Raw genomic sequence first — 12,221 nt, forward strand, 5'->3', positions numbered from 1 at the left:
TTGCTTGGTTCTCTTTTGCCTCTCTTATCTTTGAGCCCACCTACACGGGGATCATCAGATACCTCTTTGTTCATCTTTTGTTGTATATAGTTATTATGTTTCACTAACCACTAATCAAAATACAAAAATATGTCTTGTTTGTTTAGTTTATTTTACTAAGAAGGGCTTCGAATCAAGAAGTTCAGGTGATGGTTGTCTAACTAGGGTTTCTCCCATCTTGTGCTTAGAGCTTGTAGAGATTCATCAAGATATTTAGTTGATTGAAGTACTAGTATGAAGTAGGGGTATTCGCGGTGCGGTTTGGGCGGTTTTGACGAAAAAATCATCTGAACCGCAAGAGAAAAAATCGTGTGGTTTAGTTTGGTTCGGTTGACTTTTAAAAAAAATCCGAACCAAACCAAACCAAACTAATGTGGTTTGGTTCGGTTCGGTTGATTCGATTTTTTACAAATATTTTATTGAGCCATACACACATATAGATGGCAACATAACTTTGTATTTAGACATTCATACACTATCAAATAACAACAAAACTCGCCATATTTTGACAACAACTTTCCATTTAATATGTAAAAATTAAATTAGGCAAAATTGAAATAATAAACATAAAATAATAGCATAAAACAAGATAAAAATTATTATAATGAAATAAAAAAATAGAAGAGACGAAAGATTATTGAAGGTGAGAAAAAACAAAAGAGTTGAGAGATTAGAGAAGAAGATGTGCGATAAAAACAAAACTGAATTAGGAAACATTTGCATAAAAATGAGAAGATGAAAAAGAAAGAATATTAGAGAGTAGAGATTATAGAAAAAGAGGGAATATGTATGTGGCCAAGATCAAGACTGAAATCATATGTGTAAGGATGAGAAAATTGTTCGTAATCATAATATTAAGGTATAATAGGTTTAAATTTGGGTTGGATGTGAGTAAGTAAAAGTTAGGTTGTAACATAATGCGGTTTGATTCGGTTTGGTTCGGTTTACAAAATACAAACCGCAAACCGAACCAAACCGTGCGATTTTGTTAAAAGATGACCCAAACTAATCCGAACCAAATGCGGTTTTTTGCGGTTTTGGTTTGGTTTGATTTGCGATTTTCTATTGGTTTGGTTTTGAACACCCCTAATATGAAAGATGACATAAGTTGAGGATTCTTTATGATTAGAGTCGTAGTGTCCTTTCAATTTCTTGGTGTTAGCAAGATAACTTAGATTTGAGAATTAGTAAATCAAAGAATTGGTCCATTGTTGTGAAGTGCTCTTTCAACTTTTAAAGGCCATTCAAGTTTCACAATGTGAAGTTAATGTAATGATGTTGATTATTAAGCTATCTTCCATTCCTCCTTTCTTCCTTGGCAGGTGGATCACATCACGTGCCCCGCCTCTACGTGTCATTACGCAATAAATAAAAAATTAAATGATAAAATGATGACTAAGCAGTATCCAGGCTCACACTTTACTTCACTCTCAATCTTAATTCTCTACTTTGAAGTTTTCAATTTTCCAATTCCAGTTCGATCCGAAACGCAAAATGGCGGAGAAAACACACGGAGTAACAGAAGAAGAAGAAGAGAACTTCAACCAAGAGAAGAAGAAAACGACAACGGAAAACCTATACGACGTCGTTCATCGTTTCATATCAGAACCTTCTCACACTGCAAATCGGATCAAAACCTCTCTCTCTCCTTTCATCCCCGAAGCTTCTAGAAACTACACTCGCCGTGTTCTTCTCTGGTCTCGTCAAGGCTCTCCCTTCCGTCCTCTCCTTCTGATTTCGGTTACTCTCTCTCTCTCCTCTTTCTCGCTCTATACTATATTTCTATTTCTATTTCAGTTCAATCTAGGAACAGTACTTGTGAGTGTAGTTATATACTGTTGTCCATTGCATTTGAATTTACTCGATTATTAGTTTAATCGAATTTCATTCAGTTGTTAATTGCTGTTGTTAATAGTTATAATTAATGCAAATTTGTGGTTAATTGAACTGTTAGTGTTGCATGTAAGAATGATGGTTTGAAAAGTTATTCCGAGGCTTTCAAATTGTGATTGCAGTTACTGATCGGTCATAAACTCATAATTGCAGTCACGATCAAGGTTTTAAAAGACAGTCGCGGTAGTGTTTTGTGATTTCGGTCACTAAAGTCTTGCAGTCGTCACGGTGTGAATTAACTACAATTGCGGTCACGGATTTTTAATCGACTTTCAAAATCTTTATAGTAGGAATGGTTGTTTGAGGAGTGAATAATGATCGAATTTGTTTTGGTGCCTTTTATCAACTGTGAGAGAGGGAGGTTGTTGAATTAGAAGATAAGTTAGGCTCAAGTCAGTTAGTTTTTCTGTTATTCAATCTCAATTAGGAAGATAGGAAATTTATTATTTTATTTAATAAGTAAGCATAACAGAATTTTTAAATTTGAAATTCAGTACTTTTAGGATATGGTTTAGGAGTTAAAACACAGTTTACCTATTAAATATATTATTTTCATTTAAATTTAATTAATATTAATTAGGATTTAGGACTCTTCTATTGTAAGTCTATTTAAAGGAATTTACAATAAAATTCATCAATAATTATCATCAAGAAGACTTGTGAATTCAAGAAGTGAATTCAAGAAGAGACCAAGACTGTGTCAGCACGATCCATAAAGGGAACCATAACAATGTCATATCATCTCATTTCAGTTTCATGTCTCTGGTGTTTACAGAGACTTTTGTTTGTGAGAAATCTCATTCTCAGTTTTGAATATCATAGTAGTTTTTAATTCTATACCAATTCAAAAGAACATGCTAAAGGTGATTGTTAAGCTGCATAACTATCCATATTTTCAGTGTAATCATCATGTCAAGAAAATGGGGTATCGTGAAATCATCTTTGCAGATGAAAGTTTAAGGTTTGATTTTTCGAATTGCTGCAGGTTGGGACAATCGCACTTGTTGCCTTGACAGGACTCGTTACCTTTATCCTTCTCCTTCTGGTTGCAACTATCAATGCCATCATTGTCTCTCTTCTCATTTCTTTGGCTGTAGCTGGAGGATTCTTGGCTCTTTTCTTTGCTTTAGTTACAGCAACATATATTGGAGCATTATCAGTGGCCATATTTGCTATTTCCACAGTAACGTTTTGGACAACCGTGGCTATTGTGATAACTACAGGTAACTGCATGTTTGCTAACTTCATTCTTTTCTCTTTAACTGCTTAATACTGTTTGCTATTTAAATTGTTATGAATATTTTGATAGGTTTTTTAATTTGAGTAAGGATATAGATTAAACCTTAGCTATAAATTGGACATTAATACATGCTAACATTCTGAATTTCAATTGAACTACTTCCTTATGAAGAATGGCATTATTTTAGAACAATAATTGTGCTAGTTTATTTCATTACCCTGTATAGAAAGATACTTGAATCTTCTCTAAGTATGTGTGCACTAGCGCTGGTAACTGCATACATTTTCATGATACTTTAATGTTTTCATTTTAGCATGTAACTAACTGCACATGGGCTAGACACATGTTGTTCATACCTATGAAGCTTTTGATACAAACACATATGTGGATGCCAAACATGGCACCGATACAGACACATGAACACTTGGATATAGTTTGTGAAAATGAAAGCAATGGAATATAACCACTGGTGTCAGTGTCATATGAGTGTCAAACACGGACACATTTCCTGCACTCGTACACACTTTCAACCCGAACTATCGGTGCTACATATGTTAATATTAACCTCAGAGTCTGAACTCCCTAATCACCTAATGAACATTGGAGATTAAAAAACATATAAGTTATATGCCAATTATTTGATTGCTGCCACACATGCCAGCAATAAAAAATTCATCATGGAAACAAATTGGAAATGGATTTACTGCAGTTGACATTTCCTACAATCTTGATGTCAGCTATATGATGAAAATCGAATGGCTTGGATTTTAAGTTGTATTTTATTGTACCCTATAATTATTAAATTTAACATTAAAATACAATCAGCCAATCTTCATTCCACAGCTGACATTACAAGTAGTTGACTGCAATGACTGTATTGTCTTGCAACTGCAAGAAATACATAACTTTTTGCTGATGCTAATCACTGCAGAGGTTCTGTGGCAGCTCTAACTATTACATGACAATATATTGTATCCTGTCACTCTGAAATCTAATGTAATGCTTAAGTTATTTAGCTTTCTGCAATGGATTTATTGTAAGATTGCTTTTTATTTTCTCCTTTTTCTCTGGTCTAACATTAGTATTGTGTGAAAATGAAAATAATTCGGTGCAGGATGGGTTGGATTCTTATATACTGTATGGTTGGTAACTAGAAAGAGCATTGGATTTGCAAAACAATCGTTAAGCGCAAGTGGATCAGCAATTTCAACTTATTCTGCGGCTTGGGGTAGCCGCAACCATTTACACAAACATTCCGATTAGGAGCTGAGCTGTCACAGTTAGGAGCTTATGCGATAAGGTTACATGCGGATGCTGCAAATAGAAAAGTTTCTTCTGTTGACTGGAACATTCCTCAATCCCACTCAGTGTTTGGTTTGGATGGCTATGATTATGTTTGTACTTATGAGCTGAGAGCAGTGTGGATAAAAAAAAATGCTAGTAGTGTGTATTATGTTTCAATTTAGGGTTGAAAAAGCAGTGGCTTTTCTTTGTTGGCCCGTGTTATTACCCGGAGTATTGTACAACCTAATGCATACATGAAATTGCATTTGCGTCGTGATTAATGTAATGCAAGGATCTCCTTCTGTATATATTTGTGTAGCTACCCATCACTTAAAGAATGGGGGGAAAGTAAAAAACAAGGGAAATTCAGTTAAAACCATAGTGCAGGATCCTGTGCAGAGTCCTCAAAGTAACCACTTTTAAAATGAATAAGATAGTCTTGTTTTGATTCTCAGTTCACCTGGGAACCTTTGATTGCTTGGATTTATTTGAACCAACCTATGAAAAAGTTTTACAAATTCAAATTAAGTTTACTCTGTTAGATCTCTATGGCTTGTCTTATTTAAATTTTGTCTTTTTTTCTGATTTACTTTCTTTCCTTTTTCGAGATTCCTGTAGGTATTGTTTAAATATTTTCTTTCAGGGGTAGATAGGAAGCTAAAAAAAGTCTGTTGGATCTACTGGAATAGATTTTGTTTAGTGGAAAGCTTTCCGTAGTGTCTTAAGGAAATGGGTGTGAGTAGAAGAAAATGGTTTGATCATTTGTTATTAGTTGGGGTGGGAAATGGAGAAGAGATTTTCTTTTGGCATGACCCTAAGTTATAGAGGGTGTACTAAACAAGACTTTTGAAAGATAGTTTGGGCTGTAGGTAAAAAGGAGTTTGTTGCATGGAGGAGGGCATTTAATTTACCACCCCTCACTTATACTGTAGGTAAAAAGGAGTTTGTTGCATGGAGGAGGGCATTTAATTTACCACCCCTCACTTATACCTAGCATCCCCCTAAAACGTATGAAAGACCATAATAATCTAGTTCAAAGTTTTCACCAAAAATTTTGAAATCTCTCTGATGATATCAGAAATTTCAAGCACATAACGGAAATTCTTCAAAAAAAGTGAGATTTTTATCGGAAATTTTGAAATTGCTGCGAGATTTTATTAGAAATTTTGAAAATTTCCAAGAGATTTTACCTGAAATTTTCAGGAGATTTTACCTGAAATTTTGAAATTTTCATGAAATTTTACTAGAAATTTTGAAATTTCCGGGAAATTTTACCAAAAATTTTGAAATTTCCGAAACTAATTGTAACTTAAGGAAAATTTCAACATAGTATCAAAAATTTAGTTCGAAAAAGTTGTTCTTTTTTTGACAAGAGATATTTTTGGTATTAATAAAATATGGGGGGAGGGGGAGGGTTTAATTTTGAGCGGTGGTAAGTTAAATGCTCGTGGAGGAGTAACATTTATTTGGCATGATCCTAAGTTACTTATGTTGTTCACTACATCTCATTTAGTGATTACATATTTTATGAAAAATTCAAAATGCTTTTCATATTGTCTGGACTTCAAAATTCGAACGTGTCCATTTTACAACAAAATCAATTCATTACTAAGGCACCCAAATTTTGTCAAATATATGTCTGATTCCAATCTCTGGATTAACCTTGACTACGTATTTTTTGTGTTTTCTTACCATGGAAAAAAACACAGTTTTAGATTTCAATATTTGAATTAACTCCATGACAATATTTTACACTCTTAAACTGTAAGTTAGAAGAATTTGACATTTTTTTTAACAAACCTTAAAGTATAAGTCATTTATAAATCAATCCCGCAACAAACCATAATACAAAATATACGAAGTTAAAGACAACTATTGCGTATATTTGATGCTCACGTTTCTCCTCTGCCGCATGTACTAAAATGCATGTCGTGTCTCTGCTAAGATGGTTTATAAAATGGCCATCTGAGGAGTGTCTTTCACAAACTCACTCTTAGCTATGGCCTTTCTCTTAATAGCCACATTACAAACATATTGGCAACACATCAACGACATGGTTCGTCTTTGCTAACTCCTCTTCTAAGATCTCCTGGTGAGCAATCCTTGAAGGATCTCTATCTACATCTAGTGTCATGTAAGAATGAAACACTCTATAAAATCATTAGATGTAGTTGTATACTGTGCTCCATGCATGAGGAGCTAGCACACAATGTACATCCTCTACGACCAAATGATCATAGTGCTCTGCAAAAAAATTATCAACATCCCTACATAGGACAGTGCCAGAGGCAACAACAGTGTGATCTATGAGTATACTATGCATACACCAAAACGGTCTAAAATTTCACTCAAGTAGATGTGGGTATGTAAGTTAAAACCCACAGGTCGGAGAACAAGGATATCACCTTCAAGGGTTGTGTTTAACGATGATCGGCGTACGATATAAAGCAAATTTCATTTGGCACGATGTGGTAAAAAAATCAAATGACTCCGTCACCCAATTCTCTTTAAACGGGATGATCTAGACGTGAAACATGTTGGTGAATTCATGCTTGAAAATGGTTCAGATGAAATATTAGTAATGGTGTAGCACAAGTATTATGAAATTAATGTTAGTAAGAGTGCAAAATAATTACCGTAAATAGATAATTGTTTCCTATCAACTGACGAGTCTTCCACAAACTACCCTCAATTAACTTGGAGTAGAGGTACACCAAATAAGAAACCCCCCAATTGTACTCGTGAATCCTCTCCAAGTTAATGAAATATCTATGATAGATAATGTCTACATAGGTCGCACTTTTGTCCACAAATATGGATCTGCCGACCAAAATCAAAAGGTATGACCTCATTGCACATGCTCTATGGTATGCAACCTGTGCATCATCACCATTAGCATCCACAGCTGCAGTCAGGTGGTTTTAATACATATCAACCAGGAATGAAAACCTAGCATGACATTCTCTTATGACATCTATTTCCTGCTGGGCTTTTTCCTGGCCAACTCCTAAATAATTCATCATCATGTTTAGTGTCTCAAATCTACTGATTCTGGAATAGTTTAATAATTTTCCTGTGATCGAAAGATGTATGAGACATAATACACCATCAAGTGTGTTGAATATCTCACCAATCAAAAGATAAAATGGCGATATTTTTGTGTGTAATCTCTCTACAAAAGAAGATAATAACTTATGGTTAATATAACCATATCCAATTTTATATAAACCCTACAGTTCATATAGTTACAAGACATCCTAAAACCTTGGTTCATCAGGCATTGTTAGCTTTGCATCCATCTTATAATGGATGATACATTTTAATGTATCACGGTACTGCAAAAAATAAATACATCATCGTCAAACAATTCAAATATTATAACAAAGGTTTAAAAGAGTAATTAAAGATTTATGCTACCTCTCTGTCCAACACATGGCTAACAACATGGTCTAGATACAAAGGAAGCAATGAAAGGTATGAGGGATCTCCAAGGAAACCACCAGGCACAAGAGCATCTAGGGCAGTAGGGTCTTTTGGGGTAGTAGGGAACATGTGAATCCTGGAAGTCAAAGTTGGAGACACATGAACCCGAGAAGGTGATCCCTTACGAGCAAACATATTCTCTCCAACTGCAGGTTCTTAAAGTCTAGTTTTATTCCTGCAAACAGAAGCATGTTGAACCGTTCTACCATGTCTCAGTCTTTCTTGATTGTCAAACAATTTTCTTACATTTAAACAAAAAAATATATATCATAACAAAGTACATAAATAAAAAAATGAAGCAAAACCAACACATAAACAAACCAAACCAAAAAGGAGATAGCAAGTATCTCAGAATTACGTTCTCTAGACTAAGAGCCCGGATTTCAAATTTTGGACTGCACTAAACCAGCAAAAAGATGACACAAACCCTAAACTTCAATGTGAAACATGGAGAAACCAAACTATTAAGGACAAACAAAGCATGAATCATAAGCTCTAATATATCAATACCTATAAACTATTTAGGTAATGCATACATATCAAATAAAAAAATGAATAACTTACCAATGCAATGAAGTTGAACTTCAAATATTACATCAATGGAGTGGAGTAAAAGCTCTGAAAATGCTTGCAAAATGATTAAACAAGCTCTGAGAATACAAATGAGAAGAAATTAGTTTTTTTAATTTGTAGAAATAAAAATGAGAAGGGAAAGGAAAAGTAAAAGGAAAAGGCGTATACTTAAACACACGCGTCCGAATTTCAATCTCCGTAGAAATTCTGAACATTGAAATCTTGAGTATTTTTAAATTGTGCAGTTCTGAGAATGGGCATGGGAATGATGTGTTTCGGTGCATCAGAAGTTCAATCTCCGTAACTTATAAATAGGAATTCCAAGGTCCGAAGTTTTTTATCTCTTGTTTTGGCATGTTCCAGAGAAAGCTAGTTGTGTATTAAGTGCGATCGAATTTTAAATTCCAAAATTTAGAGTTATTTTTGAAATTTTAATGGAGTGTATAAGTATCTTATGGAATGTATTTAACAATCTTCATAAGTTATATGGGTGGGCTAAACAAGACTTTTAATAGATTGTTTCGGCTTTCGGTAAAAAAGGTGTTTATGGCATAAATAAGGATGTTCTTTTGGCATTATCCTAAATTATAAGGGTGTGTTAAACAAGACTTTTAATTGATAGTTTGGACTTTAGGTAAAAAGGTGATTGTATCGTATATGGATAGATGGGAGTGGGGTGATTTGCGGAAAGAGCTTAACAATTATTTCTTTGGTTATAAAAAAGGAAAATAATCATCCATAATACCATATGGTGTGCTTCCACACCATGGTGAAAATTTACAACTGCCCCTAGAATCTGGAGAGACATCTTCATACGCACCTTTTCCACACACACGTCAACTCAAATTGTTGAGACACCCTTATTTTTAAAAAATTTAGTTCAGAGATACATCTCTGTATTGAGCCTGGAGATGCATCTTCATAACAATCTTTTTTAGTTTAAATAAGAAACAACCAGAAACAATGGCAGAATGTTATTCAAAATAACATAAAAATATAACATAAATTAACATCAAAATATTAAGCATTACATAGACAATGGTTAATATAAAGTTAACATTACATTCCCTTAAAAAACGAGTGGTTCGTGACGTTGCAACATCCTTAAAATATTTTGCGAATTACCTTTCTACAACACAGTCTTTGATTTTTCATTTCGAAAATTGATCGAACTGTTTTGAAAGGGTCTAACTGTTTTGAAAGGGTCTATTCCCCTCCCGTCCCTCCCCCGATGTTGAAAAGTTGATTGATAATGTAAGAAATTTTTTTAAGGGTTTTGAAGTTGAAGATGGTCATGAGGGAGAATAACCATGATTTTTCTATGGAAAATGTTTACGAGGTCTTTTTTTAGCTACAACTTAATCGTAACAAATTTTGACTATGTGTAATAATTCCCCTTATACACTCTCAAAGACACTCTCAAAGACGATTGTGTTACCGCCTTGTAGTTAACAATGGGTTTTGGCTGATCAATCATTTTTCCAATGATTTGAAACATAAGGCCATATATTTAAGTAAGCCTCATATTAATCATAGTAAGCAAAAAGAGACCTTATTTGTCATGTACAATAATTCATTTTGCACGCTCTCAAAACTCAAAAACAGTTCTCCTTAAAAGTAACAAAAGGCATAAGGAAACATGTGAAATGAAAACCTCTCGAAAGTCATTTGGTTAAGAAATAAAATGGAGGGAAGAGAAAAACAGATGTGGAGCAGAAAACTAATGAGTGGTTTGTTTTTTTACAGTAGATTTTCTTGCCACTATGAAATAGTCAATTTCTAAATATACAAGAAAAAAATAAAGGAAAGTTGCATGCACCTCACCAACAACAACAAAAAACAGACTCATTTTGTTATATCAGCTGTCAATTAGAGATGAAATCACCAGTTATTTATCCAGTTTTATAGTAGAAGTAAAAAATTAAAAAAAAACTTCAACTCAAAATCCTCTCTAGAAAGACAGATTAAAGGTGTCCTCATACTTAGATGATTCTCTTATTTACACAAGACCTCCATGATTTAATTCTTGGGATGGTGTAGATATTAAATTCAATAATACCAATATTCTGCTATTTCCTCAAGAAAATGACAATTAAATATGCAAGTTGACTTCTCTTAAACGTAAATGAAATCGACTATACTAGCTTTCATGGTTTGGTTCAAAAGAAAAAATGAAAAAAACCAAACTGTCTTGAAAAATTGAACCAAACTATCAATACTTTGCTCAAACCCAAACCAGACTGATTCAACCCAAACCAGACTGTTATAACATTGTGGTGAAATGGTCTATCATTCTAAAACTTTACCTCACCAAACCCTAAACAACTATTGAATTCAAATTGAGACAAGTAAAAATAAAAACTACATTTTTATAAAAAAAATTCTTACAAACCCTTCCCCAATGTTATATTCAGTACATAGAAAAAAGCACATCAACACAAGAGGAACTACTCTCTTTTCACAATCATAATTTCCATTTTATAACTTAAAAAGTTACAGCTAACAAATTAACAACAACAAAAAAAATCATATAACTCACAAAGCGAAACCCTTCAAGTATTCAGGATCACGCTTAGCCTTCTCCTGAAACTTCTTAAACCACCGATCCAAAATATCCATCGGAACAATCAACTTCGATCCATCCACGCCACAAAACGATTGCATAAAGTTAAACAAATTCTCACCAACTTTCATCGCCAACCGTTCAATCCTCTTCTCCCCTGCCACATCAAGCGACGGCAACGTCGCCAGATCCTCCACGGAAACACCGATTTTCGCCGAAAGCTGTTGCGCATCCGCCGTCAATTGCGGCAGTACGCTACCGGAGCCAGGCTCCGGCCACGAGAGAGACAGTACGGCGGAGGGACGTGCGATGGTGACGGCGCCGCAGAAGACGAACGGTGAGCCGGGCGATTGGACGTAGACGGCGAGAGCTTTGTCTGGTGGGAGGGTGAAGCTGTTGAGGAGGAAGATGCAGATTTCCGTGACTTGATCGTACGCTTCACCTGCGTAAGATAGAGAGAAGCGGTTAGTTAAAAGTGGAAGATGCTAATTTGCGCGTGTTGGGATTAGGATTAGTTTAACTTACCGACGAATGTGTTCATGTCGAGGATCCAATGGAAGGTGTCGATTTGAGCGAAGGTTGAAATGTCCAGTGGGAAACTACGGTTTGGGAAAACCACTCCGAACATTTTGATTTTGTTTTGGAAATATTAAAATTAAATTTGAGTTTTTTTTTTTGTTTGTGGTGAAACAATGGATGAAGATGGAGTGTGCAGATGTTATAAAGGTTGTTCTATGGCTGCAAAGAGGGGAGAAATATACTAGAATTTTCTGGATACAGGTGAGGATAGATTCGTCTTTTCACCTTTGGAAGTAATGCGAACTTTGGAGTTGAGTGAGCCAAATGACTAAAGTGGTCTTCTGCTTGTTAGCGCCTCAAGCAAAATCTAGTCTGCACTTCAACCAATCTTAGAAAGATGTTTTAATTGAATGAAAAAAAAATAAAATATTTTTTAAAATTTTATTTGGACCAATTAATATGATTTCATTAATTATTATATTATTGATTTCTTTTTTGTATTTTAAATAATTAGTAATGGTAAAATGTATTTCTCTTTGAAAGGCGGTTGTTTTTTTTTTTCAAACTTCTAGTTTCGTGCAGCAGACATCAAAGTTTTGTATATCTTTATGGAACAAAGTATGAGCA

General features: G+C 34.4%; 2 protein-coding genes across 2 annotated transcripts; one reads left to right on the forward strand and one right to left on the reverse strand.

The window, feature by feature from the left end:
* Positions 1-1,441: 1,441 nt before the first annotated feature.
* On the forward strand, positions 1,442-4,832 carry LOC131620886 (uncharacterized). The gene is made up of 3 exons (XM_058892068.1): positions 1,442-1,779; positions 2,918-3,155; positions 4,287-4,832. Exons 1-3 carry the CDS (start codon positions 1,534-1,536, stop codon positions 4,433-4,435), a joined length of 633 nt encoding a protein of 210 aa, XP_058748051.1. The 5' UTR covers positions 1,442-1,533; the 3' UTR covers positions 4,436-4,832.
* Positions 4,833-10,861: 6,029 nt separating this feature from the next.
* LOC131617520 (protein OPI10 homolog) lies at positions 10,862-11,917 on the reverse strand. The gene is made up of 2 exons (XM_058888800.1): positions 11,601-11,917; positions 10,862-11,517 (listed from the first exon to the last, which is right to left on the reverse strand). The coding sequence occupies exons 1-2, from the start codon at positions 11,701-11,703 to the stop codon at positions 11,048-11,050; spliced, it is 573 nt and encodes a 190-aa protein (XP_058744783.1). The 5' UTR covers positions 11,704-11,917; the 3' UTR covers positions 10,862-11,047.
* Between the last annotated feature and the right edge of the window lie 304 nt (positions 11,918-12,221).

Source organism: Vicia villosa, linkage group LG7, assembly GCF_029867415.1.
Source record: "Vicia villosa cultivar HV-30 ecotype Madison, WI linkage group LG7, Vvil1.0, whole genome shotgun sequence".
NCBI classification, from domain to species: Eukaryota; Viridiplantae; Streptophyta; class Magnoliopsida; order Fabales; family Fabaceae; genus Vicia; species Vicia villosa.

What these genes read in the sequence shown, in the direction of transcription:
- LOC131620886 (XM_058892068.1), top strand. Translation starts at nt 1,534, where the DNA reads ATGGCGGAGAAAACACACGGAGTAACAGAAGAAGAAGAAGAGAACTTC. An exon ending in GTCCTCTCCTTCTGATTTCG is followed by an intron (nt 1,780 to 2,917) that starts GTTACTCTCTCT and finishes GAATTGCTGCAG; the next exon opens with GTTGGGACAATCGCACTTGT. An exon ending in GGCTATTGTGATAACTACAG is followed by an intron (nt 3,156 to 4,286) that starts GTAACTGCATGT and finishes AATTCGGTGCAG; the next exon opens with GATGGGTTGGATTCTTATAT.
- LOC131617520 (XM_058888800.1), bottom strand. Translation starts at nt 11,703, where the DNA reads ATGTTCGGAGTGGTTTTCCCAAACCGTAGTTTCCCACTGGACATTTCA. An exon ending in CGACATGAACACATTCGTCG is followed by an intron (nt 11,518 to 11,600) that starts GTAAGTTAAACT and finishes TATCTTACGCAG; the next exon opens with GTGAAGCGTACGATCAAGTC.